Raw genomic sequence first — 22935 nt, forward strand, 5'->3', positions numbered from 1 at the left:
AAACACTGTGTGCATCTTATACACTGGGTGCCATTTACAAAAGCCAATTAATCTACAAACTTGCACGTCTTTGGAATGTGAGGGAAAACCGGAGCACCCAGAAGAAACCCACAAAGTCAGAGAGACAACGTTCAAACTCCACACAGACAGCACCTGTAGTCAGGATTAAACCCGGGTCTCTGATACTGAGAGGCAGCAGTTCTACCAACTGCGCCACCTGTGCCACCCAAATTTGTAATTTGCTTGAACATTGTTGTGCAAAACATCTTAAAATAAAAGTGGAGCAATGTAGCCTCAAATTAAGTAACTTTGAACCAGACCAAATATTAATTGTTTCCAACTTTTATGCATCATCACACAAGTCATGTTGGAAAATAAAGTGATTTAAAATGATTTGTTACACATTCAAATCAGCCACCTGGGTAGTTTGTCCCCCACAAGTCCAGTTTATTTCTGATATGACTACTGATCAACACCTTATCGGCAATGGTGGAACCCAAAGCATATATTATCAGCATGAACCATATTACTAGTGTACAAATACACAAAATGTCATACCACAAAATTTCAAATTCACACCGCACATCATGAGGAAGGTACAAATTGAAACAAGGACGATTACCCTACTGCTGGAATGGTGGTGGACAGAGCACAGCCTCTTCACTTACGCCGCAAATCACCATGTCATGATATTACATTACATTCATATGACTGGGTTCTGAGACAAATCAACATTGCAAATATCTGAATCTTGTATTTAAAGCTAGTTATTAGCAGAATAATGGATTTAGATATACTAAGATTGTACAATAGACTTTAGTGTCAATGGGTCAGCATACTCGGATCTTGAGTATACGAGAAATACCCTTCACAATAACGTAACTTCTTCAGTGGCACCAAGGTGTCACATTTATAAATTCTGTCCATTATCAGTGCTTATAGGCTTCTGAAACAAATAAGGAAAATTAAACACTGCAACCGCCAAGATCTTCTGCCAGATTTAGGTCATCAAATTGCTTAATTCTTCAACATTATCTCATATGCCTGGAAAACATGTTGGGTTACCCCTGCGGCTCTGCACTTCAACGATAACTGCAACAAAGACAAAGCCAATAACACAAACAGTGTAAGGCAGACATTGTACCAAAATAGACATTTCTATAAAGCTTCGCACGGCCATAGGATGTCCCAGTTTTATTAGGCTGCAAGAACATGTTAGAAGATTAGGAAAATGGGATGCATACCATTTCATTGGAAGCATCACATTTTAATGTGCATATTTTTTAATGAAAATATGGCCAAGTGCCATATATTTTTATTATCTGTGTTTTAAACACACAAAAAACGTATTTAGTCATTACCATTCCATCTGTTCAAGAAAAAGCACAATTGGCATTTTGTGAACTTAACATTGTTCAAATTAGCAGAACTCAGCAGAGTAAATCATTGGCTGGCCAATTGCTCATTCATAGAAGCAGACAAGTACAAAAGTAGCAAGTAATGAAACAGCCTCTTCAAATACAAGGCTCTATTGAATAGCAATGAAGGCAAAAAAAAAACACTCTATTTCATTAAACTGTATGAATAATCCAATTTGTCATCAGTGAAGGTCACAGGCACTGGCTCACTGAAGCAGTACACATTGGGAATGGTTGGAGGATATTTGTGAAAGGCATTGTCATGGGTGTAACAAATCCTTTTAAATGGATAAAACAGATGCTCAATTTACACTCATTAGAAATCCACTGGAGGAAGCAGGAAAATGTATGACATCTCCTTTCAGACTGCACACAATAAATGTAACAGAGTGATTTTTAAATTAGCAAGCAGAAAAGACACGTAAACCTGAAAGAATGAACAACGATGAATTGTTCACCCTCATATAAATGCATTCCTTATAAGACACCACTGCAGGATAAGTACCATGGGTATTTTATAAAGACTGGTGCTTTATTGGTACATTTCTATACGTGCACATATGATTCTTTCCAAATTAGAATCGCAAATTGCTTTGAAGAGATATGTTACATACATCTTGTATTATCTGTGTGTGTATATATATATACAGATTATATATATATATATATATATATATATACAGATTATATATATATATATATATATATATATATATATATATAATATCAACAGATAATACAAGATGTTATCAACTCAAGAAACATTTTATAGTCAGTTCCTAATGCTGAAATAATGATGCCGTTAGCAAATAAGAAATTCAATTGTTCCCTTCAGATTGAATTTCTCCCCACTCATATCAATTTTTTTTAATGCTAACTGTTCATTCTACTTTGGGCAAAAATGTACCACCCATTGTCTGGTAATAATGGAATTGTACTTCTAAAAAAATAATAACCCTGCAGCTTTCATTATGCTTGCTCACATTTCAATTAAACAATATTTTCAATTTATGAAGAGAAATCATTTATATGAGAATGACAAACTGGACTATAATTTTCTGACTAGAAATATCTTTAATTACAATGTTTCATTCAAAGTTAGGCTCCTGGGAGTACTGACAGAATATTCTTCATATTCCCCCAAATTTCTCTTATAGAATCAGAGCTCTGCAGTATGGAAACAGGCCATTCAGCCCACCTTATTCATGCCGACCACACCATCATAATCAGTTATATAAAATTCTTTCAACATCATATGAATCAAATCAAAGCCCGAGATTATTAATTTAAAGATCTAACTGGCTATTTATTTGGGAAGTTGGTGATAAAAGGTCGGTTCAGTCATAAGATCATAGGTCAGTGACTATAAAAACAGGATCCAGAAAAAGCTAAGCCAGCAAAGCGTAGCAAAATAGACACTGCATAAGCACAGGGCAAAGAATGGAAGTGGCAAGATTTTGCAGCTGACTAAAATTAAATGAATTGCTAACCTCCAAATCCTGACCAGTAGGACAAAACCATCACGGCAGGCATGCAACAAAGGAAAAAAACATAACTATAAAATACTACAGCTTTTCCCCAACAGAAATATAAAAATCTGATCTTGATTAATAATGCTAATGGCATGTTGGGATATAATGCTGAAAAACATTAACACACACATAGGGGAGACTACACAATGACACTTACTGGAGAAGGCAACAGAGAATCCAAAGACTTAAGTTACATCATTGCAATGCTAAATTTAATACTAATAGCAGTTAAACTCTAAACAAAAACTAAATACAGTAAGTTTTAAAACTAAAATCTTCACTGCATTTACACCTAAAATTTAGAAATGGAACAAAATTCTCGATATAAATAGGAAACATTTATCATTATCTTGATTTTATTTCAAATAGTTAAATGAAAAATGCTTAAGTGGTTGTTTGTTATGCTGCCAGTAAGGATAGGTTGATGTGAATGGTTTTCTGGGTTGTTAAATGAATGGCAACAACTGTGATACCTGTAAGTGCAGTAAAAGTATATCCACACACACCATTGATGGGGAAAACATACATCACCGTCTTGCCCAATTCCCCACAATACACACGGTTAAAATGTCAAATATCAAAGTAAAACTTCTGAAAGCACAAAGGGAGACAAGGAGAGGAGACACCAGGCGCTCCAACACTTACCGTGTAGTTAGGGTTGCCAGGTTGGATTCGTAACTCTGCTAAAACCCAGATTCCATTGCTCAGTTTCAGAGACTGATATAACATATCTTGTCCTTCAACATTCCTCTTTGCAACAGTAAATATATTATTGTTAAAGAGCTTATCAGTGACGGCATCTGTAATTTAAGAAAGTACATTTAATATACTTAAAGCCAAATTAGCACATATCCTAGAACAAAATCTATTGTTGAATGTTTTTAGTATCTGGTGCTTATCATGAAGTCATCAGCATCAAAATTAATTTTTGAGAACAGCTTCGGAGAGAATGAAAATGCACCTCGCCAGCTAAATTTGGTTCTGCACAGATCTTAGCAGTTTCACATAAAACATATATGTGACATTTGCATCCTCTCCTATTTACAGCAGTTAAGACTAAACATAAAACTTTAAATGGAATAAAATTAAATACATTGCAAAAATTAAATCTATAAATACAATATTCTGTTAAATTAGGTGACAGTGGTCCATTATAAATTGAGTTTAAGTTTTTAATGACACAGAAAACAAAATTAATCCCACCCAATGACCTTAAGTTTCAAAGGGATAAGTTAAATCCTTCATAGTCCAATATCTTTATTTGCTATGACAGCACAATATTTAGAAGGCTTTGTACAAGAAAAAGATTGTACACGTTTCATACAAATCTCATGTAATTTAACCCAATCAAACAAACAATAAATGTTAACAACTTTTGACTTTTCTTTAGACGTTAGAGATACAGGTCATTTGGCCCACCAAGTATGCTGACCAACGATCACCCCATACAGTAGCACTATCCTACCTGCTAGAGGTAATTTACTTCCAGAAGCCAATTATCATAAACCGATATATCTTTTGAATGTGGGAAGAAACCAGAACACCCGGAGAAAACCCACGTGGTCACAGAGAGAATGTACAAACTCTGTACAGACAGACAGCAACTGTAGTCAAGATCGAATCCGGGTCTCTGGCGCTATAAGGTGGCAACCCTACCCCTGTGCCACTATGCCATCTGAATACTGAAATTTAACATTAGTGATTTAAAACAATTTATAAACTGCTGATATGGTAATTAGACCTCCATATCATTCATTTTAATTGTATTGTGCTTTATGTCTTCACAATACCTAGCATTACTATTACTCTCAACAGTTCCTAATTAATAAAAACCTATCATGCAATAGCATTGATTTGAATAACTTATTTTGAATAGATTATTTCTCAGGCACTTTAAAGGCAATAAATATGGGAGGGTGTGCTCTCGGACAGAGCAAAAAAAAAAAAAAAGGGGTCTTGACCCGAAACGTCACCCAATCCTTCTCTCCAGAGATGCTGCCTGTCCTGCTGAGTTACTCCAGCATTTAGTGTCTACCGTCGCAAAAAATAAAAATCACATAGTGATATCAAATCCCTTGATAATATCCCTTGATCCCTTTAGTCCATCGAAGTTTGAATACACTCAGTGTGTAATATTGGTTTATATAATCCAGGTTGGTTTTTAAAGGAGAATGTTATAGCGTGAAACAAACCAGATTAAATATTTAATCAATAAACTCTTTTTTTGGTTTAATTTGCTGCTTGACAAAGAGCTTTTTACAAATTAAAGTTAATGGTTTCAAATAACCAGAGCTTTCAAGGTTGAATGTAATGGACAAATAAGAACAGACAAGATTCAAATTCAGGAGATGGCGTATGCTATTGGAGATCAAAGGGAGAACTATTTCTGCTGTATAAATCAGTTCATTCAGGAAACAGTCTGACCATCTTAAAGCACACTGAATTCAACTACAACTCTGATGGGATCCAGGAGTAGCTTTCATTAAACTAATGAAGGAAACCAGTAAAAACCAGTAAAGGAAAATAATTACATTTCCCAAGAAAGGAAAATAAAGAATCGCCACATTTCTTTGTGCTGCCTCCAGACCCAGTAAACTTCCTAAAACAGATGTTGCCATACATGTTAACTGACTTAAAATGTTCCCGTTTAAAAAAGCAGATCTTGCAAAGTCTTCCTCACAAATACCTGGAGACAGTGATCTCAATGAGGACAGCTAACCCATATTCAAATCAGGCAACAGTCCCTAACAGTCACAGAATCCATCTCCACAGACTATGTGCTAGACTCCACTAGCAAGATAATCATGCGAGTCCTCACCCAGCTGGACTCGCCATGGGTGGCAGATATGCAGGAAGGAGGCGCTCAAAGACTCAACACTGACCTCCAGACTCCGTGAAGTCTCTTGGCATTGGGTCAAACACGGACAAGGGAATCTGATTAGTAGCTACTCTGCAGAAAATCAAGTGTTGGAGAAAGTTGGCAGCACCACACAAGATTTCAGCTCCTGCAGTTCCTCGTGTCTGCACTGCCCTCCCTCTGGTGATGATTCAGTGCCCTTCCATGTTGAGCAACGCGGGGAAGAAATGGAAACCCTGCAAGGGTATAGAATGTTACCTGGGTGGGAGCTTCAAACCTCAGCAGCAAGAGTAGCGTGGTGGCACTACCACTAACAGAGCTGGCGGAGTCCTCCACGACAGGCAGTGAGTGAATTAACGCATTGACCACGTCTTCATCAATCTACTTGCGGCAGATACATCTGCTCATGAGAGCACGGGTACACATGATCACTGTGATCCTTGTGAAAACTCTTCATTGTGTTGCCTGTCACTTCAATTGTGCTAAGTAAGCAAGAACGGCCCCTCAAAACAGGAATTCAACAGGCAAATGAACCAACAATAGCAGGTGACCTATATGTCAGCACAACCTTTAAGCTCGTGGACTAACAAATTCCTTGCTACACCATTGCAATCAGCAGGGTATCAGCTCTGGTGCAATGCACCAAGCATAGCTCAACATTATGAGGTGCCTGCCTAGTGAAGCTACAAGTCTCAGGTTAAGGAGTGCTAAGAGCAAAAACACCATGCAGTGGACAGAGGTAAAGGATTTCGTAATCAATGGAACAGATCGAAGTTCTGCTGTCCTACCACCTCTATTTGCAAATAGTAGTAACAATTAGACAAAGTGGTGCCAAACATGACAATCCTCAGTGATGACACGAACCAACGCACGTGGTAGAGAAAAGGTGGACGGAGTCGCAGCCACATTCAGCCAGCGGAGCTGAAGGTTCACCTCGGTGTCCTCACCATCACTGCAGCCAATTTGATGCACTCCATGCAGCTGACAGCACTGAGAACTGCGAAGGCCATGGGACCAGACCACATCCCAGCTGGTTGGCGAGCTCCAGAACTAGCTGCACCTCCAGCCAAACTGTTCCAGAAGAGTTACAATGGCAGCTGCTCAATATACAACTTGCGCAGGTATGTCCTTTTCATTCAAAAAAAGGGCAAATGCAATCCAGCTACTTACTGCTCAATCAGTCTGCGTTCGATTATCAGTGATGGAATGGTACGGGGCCATCAGGCTACATTTACTCATCATTAACCTGCTAACTGATGCCAGGTTTGAGTTTTGCTGGAAAAACTTTGCTTCAGACCGTGACATAACTTTGGGCCCAACAGGAATTTCACAAGAAATGTGACATTAAGGAAGAATTTGATAATATATGGCATCATGAAGCTCTGATAAAACTAAAGTGAATGGGAAACAGCGAAACACTCCAATAGTTGGAGCAACAAAGGATTATGGAGATCAATCATCCCAGGCCAGAACATTGCTGCAGAAATTCTTCAGAGCAGTGTCCTGGGCCAAATCATCTTTGGCTGCTCCATCAACAATCTTCCTTCCATCACAAGATCTGAAAAGGTGTTCACTGACAACTGCACATTGGTCAATTCCATTCACAACTCATTAAATGACACATCCATGCCCGTATTCATGAAGACTTGGACAACATTTAGGAATGGGCTGATAAGCAAAAAGTGCCTTCTGCTTATATCTAATGAAAGAGTGCCTGATCACTTAACCTTGATATTCAATGGCAATACCATCAATGAGTTGCACAGCATCAATAACCATGGGATCATTGATCAGAAACTCAACTGGATCAACTGAAGCATTCAGTGCTCCGATACATTTATTATTCATAAGCACAACAGTCAGATGTCCCCGAGGATATCTTGGAAAACTGGTTCTGACAAAAACATCTGCTCGATTTAAGCGTATAGTTGATCGCTCTCTGTAAACCAATGCAGTGCAAAACACAGAAAACCTCTACAGAGAAGGATCATCATGCATATTGCTTCTTATTTATCCAGTAAAATAAGGCAATCTTCCATTCCATCCATCCACATACTTAACCATCTCTCGGAAGATGCTCAAAATATTTTCTTCAGGAGGTTAATCAAGAATATATATAGTATGAATATGACAGTGCTCTTAATTTTATATATCTTTAGCAATAAATTGGAGTTTCTAAATCACTATTGCAATCTCTATTACATCAGCAAGATATTCAGGGGGAACTGTGTTATGTGCTGACTTTCTGGGCAGCAGATTCATGATGATGGGACAACTAGTGTATTGCATAGTGGTCAATTTTGAATTAAAAAGATTCAGTGGGCCAGGCAGCATCTCAGGAGGACAAGGATAGGTGACGTTTTGGGCCGGGACTCTCCTTCAGACTGGAGACCAGGTGTTCTTCAGAGATGCTGCCTAACCCGTTGAGTTACTCCAACACTGTCTTTAAGGAAACCAGCATCTGCAATTCTTTGTCAATTTTGAATGTTGTACAAACCAACTGTGAGAAATTAATATTCAGAATGTGTTGATTCTATTGCGAAAACAATAGCTGTAGAATTTAAACTTTACAAACTGGAAATGCCTAGTCCCTGAATTAACACAATGACCAGGGTAAATCAACCATATTACCTGCATTAAGGTGGCAGTCCTTGATCTGAAATTGTACTTCATTTTCATTTGGAATGTCTTTCCATGTTGCCAAAAAGATCTGTCGATCTGCAGGAAAGAAAAGTGCTATGGATTATACAAATCTAGGATTGGAACAAAAAGTAATCAGGCAAAACTTACTTCCTTTTACTTGCAAGCACAAAACTCAATCAAGTCATTCAGCAACTTGAATTTAGGAAAATGTAAAATTGTACACTAGATTGCTCAGGAAGTATAGTGTCTAGAGCTATATGTACCCCAACTGGATAGCTGTCTTGCCTTTCTGTGAGGTGACTGTGAATTCAAATAGCTCTGAGGTGCCAAATTGGTGAATAAATTCCATCGCCCTGTGGAGAATATTATTCGACCATAACATGCTCAGTCAAAAGGAAAAAATTTAGGCTTCCTTTAATGCCTTTCCCAATGGGTCTTCCCGATGGTGCATTTTACATTTACATCTGAAGATTGAGCGTTTAAGTGCTTTGATATCTAGGGATCACTCCTCAGCAAAACGTGACATTTCCAGAGATTAAACGAGAAAGTTAAGTAGATGAAAGAATGTATATGAAATTAAATGGCTCTATCGAGTTACTAATTGTGCTGTCAATCAGAATGTAATACCCCAGATGCACTTAAGAGCCAACCATTCTTGGTCACGTGGGCTAATGATGCTCACAGGGTCTACAATTTACTGATTCCAACATGTTAAAATCCATAAGGCAATAAATAATATAAATTTATCATTAACAAATTTACAAAAACATTAAAAAATACAAGGTAAAAGTATGAAAAAAGGAATATTTTCCCATATGGAAAGCAGATGAATAATAGTTACGTTCAATATAGCGTCTGTTTTAATCTTGCATCAAACGGAATATGTGGTAAGGGTATATTTTAATAACTGTGAAATTGTGTGAAAGTTCAGAACTAATTCCATTAATTTACTCACTTTTCCACATGCACTGTAGAGAACTGAACTGCATCTAAACGCAAGTCATCTATGCTGGGTTGGTTAATATCCACGACAAGTTATTAGAACCTTTGTTCACTATTACCAGGTAAATGCACTGAGAACATTGGCGGAGTAGGCCCTGAAGCTGCCTGGGACTCAAATAGACTGCTCCATGTGGCCGACCGTGTGGATCGGACAGAGCCTGCAGTGGCACGGAGTGGTGGAGCAGCAGTGGAGGACATTAACACATCGCCTGACCTCTGGACTCTTAACATTTTTTAACAAATTTGAATTTTAATGGTACAAGCCGGCACCTATAACATGGCGCCATGAATGGACTCAGCGTGGTCTACTTTCTTATACCCTTATACTTAGTATGATTGTGCCTAATGTAGAGCATTATTGTCACTGAACTGTATGAAAAAAACAAACGTACCATTAAACAATTGAATGCAAGAACTTACCCAGCTTTCCTTCTTCTAAAAACAATATATTAATTGGGTACAGGCAACTGAAGTAGAAGACATCAATATTATTTTTCACTGCCACCTACTCACAAAAGTAAAAAAATAGCATTAGTTTTAACCTTCGTGCAACATTGGTGTTCTTTCCTTGTAGACAAATGTTATAGCATAAATGTAATAGTTACTTCAATCAGTTGAAAACCCATTTCAAGTATTATTTAGAATGACAGACATCTTGACTGTGCTACAATTGTTGAGTACTCGTTCCAGTGCCCAACAGGAGCATATCAGGTTTGTGTGCTGATTGCAAATTTTGTTTATTGAGCTGGACAAGTTTACACGTGCATGCAAATAGCATGCAAATAGCATGCAAATTCAACTGTGTGGATGAGTTGATGTTCGCTACCAGTGCGCTACTCTGCCGTTAACTTTGTCAAACAATACCCTACCGCTAACCTCGCATCTGAGAAGCATCTAATGCCATGAAATTGCAAACTGAGCATTCAAGGAAATGTTAAGCCTTGCCACTTATATATACCCTTTTAATGATATGAAGTCTCAGTTACTACCGTTCAATCTTTCTCATACAGAAAATTCATCTGGGAATGTAATTACTTTATTACAGAAATTGTTAAAGAGGTTGGATTTAATTTTTGTAATATTCCATCTAATTTCCCATTTCTTGTTCTGCACCCAATTTATGATTTAATATTCACCTGTGAATGGAATTACTTTATGATTGGAATTGTTAAAGAAGTTGGATTTAATTTTGTTTTAATGTCTTTTAGTTATTTTATTCCATCTAATTTTCTATTTCTTGTTCTGCATCTGATTTAGCGTTGAATCTGCTCATTTTGGTCTTTGGGCTGTTCATTTCCCATTCCTCCAACTTTCCTAGCCGAGATGTTGGCAACTCTCATTTCAGTAGCCAACCTGATCAAAAAAAATTAAAAGCATAATCTGCAAGGACAACGCTGTCAAAGGCCCTTCTGTGTTCAGCCTCAGCAAAATCTGATCAATATCTAGCCCTTTATATCTAGGAAGATGTAATTGTACCTCGGAAGACAAAAGTACGAGTTCACCGGCAACAAAGCCTTCAATAATTCCATAACAAAATTATAAATTGCTTTCAGAAATATTGCTGCATGGAGTCTGCTATTAAAAAATGCCCTATTAGAAAAGATACTCGCTAAGTGAGACTTATAACACATTTCATGTTCAATTTTAAGGATTCAAAATTGACCAGGCAGATTTTTTATTCAGGACATGGGTACATCAAAATACATTAAAAACAGAATATTTTTTGTGCTTCTCTATATACTTCTCACACAGAAATTTAATCATGGAGCAAAGCAGGTTCCTATTTAATATTTTTTATAACCTACCGATTATATAGAGCAAGAATTAAGTCCTATAATTCAATGATTCAGGTAAAACACGAAATTGAAGATAAATGTTTTTAACTAATTCTTGAATATGGCAAAAGCGATATGTTAAATATTGAAAATACAACTTCACCATAAAGATAGCAGCTGGCCATTAATTGCATGGGTGGAGACAATGAGCTACAGATGCTGCAATCGTGTGTACACAAAGTGCTGGAGTAGCTAGCATTTTGTATACAGCTGCATGGTTGGTATGTACATTATATTTAGTCTGTTTAGCAATTAAATTAAGTGTTTTCAAACTTCACAAAATCAAGTAGCAATTTAGTGAAAGCATCTTTCTTTATCCAGTACAGGTCCTCCCCAGCTTACAAATGTCCTACTTATCTGCAGCTCAGTCATAGAATCACACAGCACGGAAACAGGGCCTTCGGTTCGACTCGTCCATGCCAATCAAGGTGCCCCATCTATGCTAGTCCCAACTGCCCGCATTTGGCTCGTATCCCTCTAAACCTCACTCACCGCACCTTCCGACCCATACAATTGAGATACGCGAGACTGGTGGGATGGATTTGCTGGTTGCTGCAGGTACCTTCTGCCGGGTGGGAACTCTGCTTGCATTTGCATTTCCAACCCGTGAACTGAACACTGCTGTAACCTGCGGAGGACCTGTAACCAGTTCCCAAAGGTACTGACATACCTAAATGATTGCCACATCAAAGATACAATTTATGATTACACTTTATTCCTTCCCTCAGAATTAAACCATTTCTGGAACATTTTGGAAGTGTATAAACTAAAATTAATGGGGAAATTACACAAGTAAAAAACAAATGCTCAGATCAGGCAGCATCTATGGAAAGATAAACAGTTAACACTTAAGTGCTATACCCTTTGTCAGCATTATATTCCACAAATAAGTTACCTAAACCTCACTCACCGCACCCAAGAAAAATATCCTTAAAAGCTTAACTTTTTTAAAATGGCATAATGGCCTCAATCAAATTGTTTTACTTGGATCAGTTCAATATTTACTCAATTTGACCGTATTATGGATCAAAAACTAGGTTTCACCAAATTTTTCTATCCACCAATCCCTACTGGGAGCTTGGGAGGTGGAGATAAAGGAATTAGTAATATCCTGGAGTAGACAAAATATTTAGCTATCACTTAGTTCAGACCTGCAGGTTGGTGAGAGGATCCATCTTCATTACTGCACCAACTGTGTGCAAAAGGAGGGAAGCCTCAATGGTCTGGTTGGGAGTAAGTGGTGCATTGATCTGCAGGGGAGCAGCTGGGACCATTCCAAAACTAAAAACCAGAGAAAAAAAAATACAAGGTTAAGACATTTGTATTTCAAGGCATCCAAAATATGAATGGTTTTCTAGCTATAAAGATTTTGTTCAGGTACTGGTCAATGCTGAATTAGGATTGGATTTATTATTGTCTCATGTACCGAGGTACAGTGAAAAGCTTTGTTTTTGCATGCTCACATCAGATAATATTATAAATTAAGTAGCTTCTTTACTCCCGCTAAACAAGGGCACACATGGCCACCATTCAGCTAATAACCTCCATATCAAAAACAATTCTCCAGCCCATTTATTGGTCTACATCAACAGTTGATGTGGTGCAACATACTCTAGAGTATGTTGGTCCAGGGCCCAGAGTATGTTGGTCCAGGGCCCAGAGTATGTTACCCCACATCAACTGTTTAATCACCATTTCATGCGCTTTAGGATTTCTGCATTCTCCATTCTAGAGGTACAATAACATTTAAAAGACGTTTGGACAGGCACACGGGTAAGAACTATGGGCAAATAGGACTAGAATAGATGGTTGGCATGGTCAAGCTGGTCTGAAGGGCAAGTTTCCCTGCAGAATCCCAGGTCGTTACTCAATGACTAAGTTTCAGACCCCACCAAATTTTGGACATAAATAAATACTTGCATCTCCAAATTAGCCAGTGTATTCCCTTAAATTTATACTGACGGCCCCAATTAATCTGTGCGTTTCTAAATAATGGTTCACATTGTTAATCAGAACTTTTTCCAATACTTTGCTCACAGTTCATGTTTTGCTGCAATTATCAGGTGAATTCCTTCATTTGTTTTAAAACAATGAGGCCATGTTAATAGTCTTCTGGTTTTAACGCTCTCTATTTATGGATTGGAAAGTGGCAGACTTCCTCATGTTAAAACTGTATCCTATTGTGCGGCTTCACACTTGCATAAACCTATGGTGCTCTCATCTGCTTAATGTGGGATATCTCAGCCAGCTGCAAACCGTTACAGGTCATAGATGGAATTGACATGAAAATAGCCAAGTAACCCATTTAAAAGTTGAAGATACGTGGAATCACAGAACACCAACACAGCAGACCAATCTGTCTCTGTCTAAGTCCTGTTTTTGAGTCAATCCACTAGCCAGCACTTTTCCCTGTATCTTGGCTCCCCCCCCCCCCCCCCCCCCAATTTCCTTTCAAAAGCTGCTTTGATTTATTTTCATTCATTCACAATGAAATGTAATTAATGTTTCCTCGAGTTCCTCCTTATTCAAATCTTAAACAACCAGCAAAAAATAAAATCCTGGCAGTCTCTTCAGTCAACTTCTTAGAGGTTTGAAATATCATACAACCGTCATATATGGAAGGATCATCATCAGAGACCGCTGAAAGTGCCATGAAACTTGTAATCGGTCCAAACAAAAAATTATTTTTAAAAAAGCTTGCAGATGCTGGAAAATTCAGGTCAAGCAGCGTCAGTGGGTCAGGCAGCATCTCTGGAGGACATGAATAGGTGATGTTTTGGGTCAGTAGCCTTGTTCAGTCTGAAGAAGGGTCGTGACCCAAAACGTTATCTATCCATGTCCTCCAGTGATGCTGCTTGACCCGCTGAGTTACTCCAGCACTTTGTGTACAATGGCAATAGACCTGCCAGTTACAAAAATACTGCTTTAAGCCCCACCCAAATACAATTCTCACCTATTTTTGTTAAACTGGATGGCAAAGTCTGACATTACTTGCATGGCTTTGTTCATCAGGGTGAGGTCCATATAGATATGACCCATACGACGTGAAAATGTACCAGAAATCTCAAGACCTTTGGCCTTTGCAGCAGGCAACCAAATCTAGTGCAACAAACATTATTTAGTAAGTTAATATGGTTTGATGACACCGAGAAAAAAAAAAAATTACATTGTCAAATAAAATCTCATTGTAGTTTTCCAGAAAATTTCAAGAAAATCTGGAATACACAAAATGTAAATGGAATTATATGCATTGTATTCATGTTTGCAAAAGGCTCAAATTACATTTCTTCAACAAATTAAGGTAGATTTCTTTTAAAACAGAATGGGTACATTTCAGAACATGTTTAATCAATATACACACAATTCTGTCACACAATACATGCAGCACAGTTCAGTAATGCTCAATCAGGTAGCTTATGGAGTTACCAACTTGAGATATCAATGCCTGTAAAATATTTGATTCCCATCATTTTTAAACGCCGATTTAAAATATCAAGTGCAGATGAACGTTGTCAAACCGTAGTAAAATATTTGCTATAAAACAGAGAGCTTATTTTTATTGAGAGCTAGAATGGGAGATTGAAGACCAGTGAGTTATTTGACGTGCAGTCAAGAACACAAATTTAAAGTGACAGATTTTCCAGAGATTTTCATTTATGCAAGGACACCACAGTCTAATAATTTATCTTTTATAATCTCTTTGCCATTGATGTTCATCAATCGTTTGATATATATAAAAATGGAGGCATAAAAACATTAATCATACAGTTCATGAGAATTCAACCTGGAATTTTAAAAACGCAGTAGAGTATTGAAAAGAAAATGTGTGTTTAATACTTCCCAATGCCTGTCAGTGGAAGCACCACATCTTTGTGGCTCAAATGAGAACTAATAGAAAATTCTCAAAAGAAGTCACAGGTAAACATTAGCAGTTTTTCTTGTTGAAAACATAAGGAATTTGGGCAGAAATAGGTTGGGTCTATTGAGACACAAATTAATGTGCTATCTTCAATTGCTTAATGATAGTTGGGTCACGCCCAAGCAGAACATGGTTCTTATTACTACATTATATACAACTATGCACGTCTTAAAGAGTGGCAAATGACACATGCTACTACTAAACATTTGCTCTGATACCGTGTATCTTGCTAGTCCTACATGCAAGAGTAGATGTGCCAAACTTTCTTGATGACTGCATGACAAGACAGAGGCTGCCTATTGTCAGTGTGCAGGTGAAGCAGGACCCTGACTATCCTCAGCAGAGAGACATGTAGGACAAGTAGTGAGAAGGTGGGTAATCTTTCATTGTTGGAAAAACATTAAGAAAACTTCAATGCTTACAGTTTTAGGTGCCACGTAAGAACCAGACGGTACACCCATTCCTCCAGCGAGATCAAACAGGTCGCCTAAGCCGCCTCCCACTGTGGCGTTCAAGGACGCTGGCATTACTGCTGGAGTCCCGTAACCAGCGCCAATCTGCATGGACGGCAAAAAGCAAGTGTCTCCCATGTTGTACTTCAGACATTATAAAGCTAATTGTTCTTATTTGTGTACACTTTTAAAGAGAGCATTATTTGATTAGTTCAAAAACAGTAGTACAAGTAAACTGAATGTATTGTGATTTTAAGAAAAAGCTGTTACAAAAAAACTCATATAAACCAGATTCTATAAACCTACAATTTTCGAGAACCAGAGGACATAGGTTTGGGGGGGGGGGGGGGGAGAAAGAGATTTAATAGGAACTGGAGGGATAACTTTTTTTTTACCACAAAGGGTGATGGATATATGGAATAACCTGCCAGAGGAGACAGTAAAAGTAGGTACTATCGCAAAGTTTTCGAAACATTTAGACAGCTACATGGATAGGATAGGTTTAGAGGGATATGGGCCAAATGCAGGCAGGTGGGACTAGTTTAGATGGGGCATGTTGGTCGGTGTGGGCAAGTTGGGCTGAAGGACCTATTTCCATGCTGTATGGCTCCATAATTCTAATCAGTGCTTATTGTTTCTCTTCCTTCACGGAATGAGGACATAGCATTTATTATCCATCGCTACCAGCTCCAGACTTAAATGTAACCCCATTGATGGGTTGGGAGTCCATATAGGTCAGACTAGGTTGAGAAGGCAGATTTCTCTCTCTGAAGAACCCCAAATGGGTTTTTAACTGACCTTCTAGTAGCTTTGTGGTTAGTACCGCTAAAAATATTAATTGTAAATCACAGATGCAATTAGCTATTTGAATTTATACTCCCGTTACCACAGCGAGCTTCAAACTCATGTTAGTAGTCCAGCAATTGGCACCTCATGTCGCTCAGTATGGGAACATTCTTTAAATATTTCCAATAGTATTGATGTATAAAGTTTATTGTTAAGAATGAAATAACTAATTCTATATTAATTAGTTTGTGGGTTTGCTTATGCATTCAAATTAGATTGACTCCACTTTATAACAAAAATCATAATTCACAGACAATATAAAAATTAAGATAGATAGACAAGGAGTTGCAGATGCTGGAAATCTGAGCAAAAAATCAAGTCCTGGAGGAACTCAGTGAATTAAACAGTGTCTTCAGAAGGAATGGACAGGTGACATTTGATTTGGGACCCTTCTTCAGACTCTCAGGTCTAAAGAAGGGATCCAATCCGAAACATTGCCTGTCCATTCCCTCGGCAGATGCTGCCTGTCCTGGTGAATTTCTCCAGTACTTGGTGTTTTGCTTTATGTAAAATGTAGTTATCATGGTGTTGCTTCCAATGAATAACAACAAGAACCATTGTATCAAATGGTATGTTCCTGTTGATAAAATGCAGAAGAAGCCTGTTAAGACTATAACATGCAACTGCTCTGTATCATGAATGAATGAAAGCGATAAAACTGTGAAATTGTGGTTCAGATTAGCTATTTCTGGTGAGTGAGTACTGAAAGCCAAAAAGTCAAATTGTCAAGGAATAAAGCCAATGCTAATAATATTTTATTCTATTCTTTTAACAATAAAGTTTATACATCAAAACAATTGGAAATAATAGAAGAATGTTCCCATACTGAGTGGTATGTGGTGGCCAATTGCTAGACGACTAACATGAGTTTGAAGCTCACTGTGGTAACAGAGTAATAAATTCAAATACAGTGCCCTCCATAATGTTTGGGACAAATACCAGTCATTTATTTATTTGCCTCTGTACTCCACAATATGAGATTTGTCATAGAAAAAAAATCACATGTAGTTAAAGTGCACATTGTCAGATTTTATTAAAGGGTATTTTTATACATTTTGGTTTCAGCATGAAGGAATTAAAGCTGTGTTTATACATAGTGTCTCTCCCCCCCCCCCCCATTTCAGGGCACCAAAATGTTTGGGACACATGGCTTCACAGGTGTTTATAATCGCTCAGGTGTGTTTAAATGCCTCCTTAATGCAGGTATAAAGAGCTCTCAACACCTAGTCTTTCCATCACCGTTGGAAACTTTTATTGCTGTTTATCAACATGAGGACCAAAGTTGTGTCAATGAAAGTTAAAGAAGCCATTATGAGACTGAGAAACAAAAATAAAATTGTTAGAGACATCAGCCAAACAGGCTTATCAAAATCAACTGTTTGGAATATCATTATGAAGAAAGAAAGCACTGGTGATCTTACTAATCGCAAAGGGACTGGCAGGCCAAGGAAGACCTCCACAGCCGATGACAGAAGAATTCTCTCTATAATAAAGAATAATCCCCAAACACCTGTCCAATAGATCAGAAACACTCTTCAGGAGTCAATGACCACTGTCTGCAGAAGACTTAATGAACAGAGATACAGAGGCTACACTGCAAGATGCAAACCACTGGTTAGCCACAAAAATAGGATGGCTGGTTACAGTTTGCCAAGAAGTACTTAAAAGAGCAACCACAGTTCTGGAAAAGGGTCTTGTGGACAGATGAGACAAATAAATAACCTATATCAGAGTGATGGCAAGAGCAAAGTATGGAGGAGAGAAGGAACTGCCCAAGATCCAAAGCATACCACCTCATCTGTGAAACATGGTCATGGGGGTGTTATGGTCTGGGCATGTATGGCTGCTGAAGGAACTGGCTCACAACTGCTAGCATAATGAATTCTGAAGTGTATCTTATCTGCTCAAGTTCAAACCAATGCCTCAAAACTCATTGGCCGGCAGTTCATTCTACAGCAAGACAATGATCCCAAACATACTGCTAAAGCAACAAAGTAGTTTTTCAAAGCTAAAAAATTGTCAAATTTTGAACGGCCAAGTCAATCACCCAATCTGAACCCAATTGAGCATGCCTTTCATATGCTGAAGAGAAAACTGAAGGGGACTAGCCCCCAAAACAAGCATAAGCTAAAGATGGCTGCAATACAGACCTGCAGAGCATCACCAGAGAAGACACCCAGCAACTGGTGATGTCCATGAATCGCAGACTTCAAGCAGTCATTGCATGTAAAGGATATGCAACAAAATACTAAACATGACTACTTTTATTTAAATGACATTGCTGTGTCCCAAACAAAATGGTCCTGAAATGGGGGACTATTTATAAACACTGCTGTCATTTCTACATGGTGAAGCCAAAATGTATAAAAATGGCCTTTATTAAAATCTGACAATGTGCACTTTAACTACATGTGATTTTTTTCCAATTACAAATTGTGGAGTACAGAGGCAAATAAATAAATGATGGGTCTTTGTCCCAAACATTATGGAGGGTACTGTAGCTAATTGCATCAGCAATAAGCTAACTTGTATTTCCTGAGTCAGCAGATTGCACAGATTGAGTGATCACCAATTTCAGCTGTATGAGAGAAGCACAAAGCAGTGCAAAGACATTTCTTTCTCTTTAAAATTTTCAACAAGACATCTGCCTTTTTCCACTCATGCATTTATAAAGTAAGTATTTACTTACTGCTGGACTTCCACCGATATCGCCACCAAGCTTTGAAAAGAAAAAGTTAAAATTACAATTGAGAAAGAAAAGCAAATTCTGAATAAAAGTGTTTAATGTTTCAAATGTTAAGTTCTGATTTTATCTTTACAATATTAAAAACGATGATTTTATCTTCTACCATTAAACTTAAATGATTGGAACCACAGCAATTCCGGTATTATAAAATTCATTAAATTATTAGCCTTCTAAATTAACTCGAAAACAAAAACTAACACCCAAAAGGACAGAGTCGTACCCCTTCAGTCTCATCGCCCATCTTCAAATGCGAATAGACATAGATAGAGGCAACGCAAGGACATTCACATGCAAGCAGTAGTGGAGTAAAAAAAGAACAGCATAAATTCGAAGAAGAGAAAACAGCATTATTAGAGTACATAAACAAACTATAGCTAAAACATATCAACTAAAAAGAATGAGTCAATTCAATGCTAACTAGGTGTTTATCATTTCAGTGCATCAGTTGAATTGTTAAACTTCTGTAACTTGTTAAAATACATTGCTCTCATAGAATGGATTAAATCTATTACTCATTACAAAGCAACAGGAAAATAAGAGGAAGTGTTACGCAAAATCAATTGAGCAAAATTTATTAACAATATTTAAGTTTTCTAATCTTTTATACTGAAAATCCAAAGAAAATGTTGGTTGAGTAGTGAAATTAGTTTTTAAATCCTATATGTTTAAACTCCAGCAATTCACGAAGTAAACTCTAAATGAATTCCACAGCCACAAAAAAGTCACAGCACACATTTTTGTTAACAAAATCAGATAAGTGCATTCACAAATTCTAAATAGGTTTGCTAACTAAAAAGCCTTTTAGCTGTTTGCCTACCAAACTGTCTAATCCACCACCAAGCAGATCCATGGCACCCATCTGAACTGTTGAAGAGGGGATAGGAGGAACATTGACAGAGGGACCAAGGTCAAGATTCAAAAGATCGCCCAGAAGATCACCCTGGGAAGGAATAACAGCAGGTTGTTGCTCAGCAGCCTGGGGTGCCGCTGTCGCAGTCACATCAGGACTCTCGGTACTTTCATTTCTAAGGGAAGAGAGAATAATTCAGGACATTAGATACAATGGTTAATTATTATGTTGATTCTGTAGGTGTTACTGGAGAACAAATCAGCAGCCCAGGCTCTTGCATTTGTAAAGCACGTGTTCAAAGAGGAGAGACGGCAAAAATAGCAGGTAGCTGCGGAAGTAAGATAGATGCCAAAACAGAGATATAAAGGTGTAAGAAGGAACTGCAAATGCTGGTTTACACCAAAGATAGACTAAATGCTGGAGTAACTCAGCATCTTTGGAGAGAAGGAATGGGTGATGTTCTGGGGTGAAGAAGGGTCTTGACCTGAAACGTCTCCCATGCTGCCTGTCCCACTGAGTTACTCCAGCATTTTTTGTCTATCTTCAGAGTTATAAAGGGTTGGGGATTAATGGATGTGGTGAAGAGTGTGAGGAAATTAGGTCACAAAGTTGGGATCAATGATCTTCAGTGACACAAACATTCGTTCCATTTCACAATTTTCTGATCCAATTCTTTCAGAATACTGGAACGCAATAGTGTGGCCAGAGGAAGGCTAAATAAACGAATCTGCATGTTCTGCAGCCTGGCTCAAATAGTTATTTGAGGACTCATTATCTCTGTCATGGAAGGAAAATTCAAGGAAAATGCAGAAAATGGGGAGAAAAAAAAAAAATAATGGAAGAACTCAACAATATAGATCAGGCAATATTTCACCTAAAGATTTTTTATGATCCCCAGGAAAATAAATGTGGGCCATTTGCATACAAAATGTTTTTTGCAAGAAAATGGGGAGGGGATGCAGTATGCTATTTACATTGATAATGTGTCATACATTGGATAGACACAAAGTGCTGGAATAACTCAGCAGGTCAGGCAACATCTCTGGAGAAAAAGGATTGGTGGCGTTTTGGGTCGGGACCCATCTTCAGACTTAAAGTAGGGGGTGGTGAAGAGCTGGAAGCGAGAAAAGACTAGGACCAACCAGGACCAGCCAGAAATGACCTCAGGCAGAATGGTGCCTAGTAGGTCCATTGTTGACTAGAGAAATTGTGATTGTGAAATTAAGAGAAACAATGTGGAGAACTGTGGAAATTGTAAAATGACTAGGGTGTAGGAAGGGGGCAAGGAGGGAAGGAGAGTGTAAAATGAATTTATTTAAAATTGGAGAATTCAATGTTCATACTGCTGGGTTATAAGCTATCCAAATGAAATTTGTGGGTGCTGTGATACTTCACTGAGGTAAACTCAAGCTTTAAAGATCTCTCTCTTTTGAGAAGCCAGAAATAAACACCCATAAAATCACATTATTTTCCGATTGCTTGGGTGGATTGGAAGAAAGCAGATGAACGTTGCCAGTTATTGCCAAATGTTGTCTATAACCGGGTGTGGAGGGTGAATATCAATGTTTAACCCAAGGCCGTGTGTGAAGAAAAGTCCCGGGGGGGGGGGGGGGGGGGTTAAACCAGTGGGAATTCACAGGCCGGGAACCGCAGAGCCCCCGGCTCCACACGTAGAGTGCCAGGGATGGGCCTGGTACTCACGCCGCCTCCATGCTGCTCGCTCTCTCTGCTCCCGCAACCGGAAGCACGCAGCATGGCACCAGCTCGTTGCGTAACCTGGTGGAAGGGAGGGGCGCGATGCACGGGAGCCTGGCACGTTACCAGGTGACCGAGGCTTGCGTTGCTATGACGACAGGCTCGTGCCGCGTCTGTATCCAACACCCCAGGACACTTTGTGGCAACCGCTGCAAACCCGAGCCCAATGCAACACTCTGAAAGATTGTTTTACTGCTCACTCTCTCCCCGACACCACCTTGGCGCTGTGCTGTGCGCCACCACGAACGGGCACCTTGGTCCGCTATAACTGAAATCCATTATACAGAGGTCTGAAACTGCGAGGGTTTACTGTAGTAGCTTTTACATTTGTACTCACGATCCAGATCGTGGTGGTAGCCTCTTGTGTTGAGCACCTCTGCTGCCTTCCACAAACGCACTGGGTGGTTTATGGTACACAGAGGCCAGTGTTCCAATATGGCAAATTAATTCATCAAGGAGGGTTGGTTCAATAAGGTCAGTTTCTTCTGAAATCAGAGGTTTTTCTGCCAATACAACTTCTTTTGCTGCCACCGGATCTGTGGAAAGTAGACGCCAGTATATATAGCCACGGTCCCTCAAATCAGGGTTGTCAGAATCCTGTAATATTAGAAAGATACACCAGAAATCATTCTCAAGTTACACATCATAACAGTATATAATTGTTTGCTATTGATATTCGGTTAACAAACACTGAATAAACAAATGTAATCAAGAGAGATACCAAGTTTACAATTTTATCAAAATAAATCGTCCCAGCAGAAAATGCGTGGTAATTACTTCCTGTAAGGACTGTTGCACTAACTAAAAATAGATAACTGGCGCAGCGACAGAGCTGCTGCCTCACAGTGACAGAGACCCGGGTTCAATCCTGCCTACGGGTACTGTATCTACAGAGTTTGCATGTTCTCCCTGTCAGCGCGTAGGTTTTCATCGAACGCTCCAGTTTCCTCCCAAACTCCAAAGATGTACAGGTTTGCAGGTTAATTGGGTTCAGTAAAACTGTAAATTGTCCTTAGTGTGTAGGATAGTACTAGTGTATGGGGTGATCGCTAGTCGGTGCAGACTCGGCGGCCCGAGGGG

The 22935-nt window shown here is 38.6% G+C and overlaps 1 protein-coding gene across 5 annotated transcripts in view; it reads right to left on the reverse strand.

Annotated features, from left to right (window-relative positions):
- Positions 1–326: 326 nt before the first annotated feature.
- The window catches only part of ap1b1 (adaptor related protein complex 1 subunit beta 1), a 58110-nt gene continuing 35501 nt past the window's right edge, over positions 327–22935 (reverse strand). For 2 of the 5 annotated variants that reach the window (XM_033043353.1, XM_033043354.1), the window contains exons 13-24: positions 22193–22452; positions 20068–20275; positions 19471–19491; positions 19194–19223; positions 15629–15763; positions 14241–14386; positions 12439–12568; positions 9873–9957; positions 8439–8525; positions 3596–3750; positions 2909–2917; positions 327–1092 (exon numbers count right to left, since the gene is read on the reverse strand). In XM_033043353.1, coding sequence (XP_032899244.1) covers positions 1018–1092; positions 2909–2917; positions 3596–3750; positions 8439–8525; positions 9873–9957; positions 12439–12568; positions 14241–14386; positions 15629–15763; positions 19194–19223; positions 19471–19491; positions 20068–20275; positions 22193–22452 — 1341 coding nt within the window. In that variant the 3' untranslated portion in view covers positions 327–1017. The remainder of the gene's footprint in view (positions 1093–2908; positions 2918–3595; positions 3751–8438; positions 8526–9872; positions 9958–12438; positions 12569–14240; positions 14387–15628; positions 15764–19193; positions 19224–19470; positions 19492–20067; positions 20276–22192; positions 22453–22935) is intronic. The other 3 variants (XM_033043355.1, XM_033043356.1, XM_033043357.1) reach the window with 3 other exon arrangements.

Source organism: Amblyraja radiata, chromosome 25 (assembly GCF_010909765.2).
Source record: "Amblyraja radiata isolate CabotCenter1 chromosome 25, sAmbRad1.1.pri, whole genome shotgun sequence".
Classification (NCBI taxonomy): Eukaryota; Metazoa; Chordata; class Chondrichthyes; order Rajiformes; family Rajidae; genus Amblyraja; species Amblyraja radiata.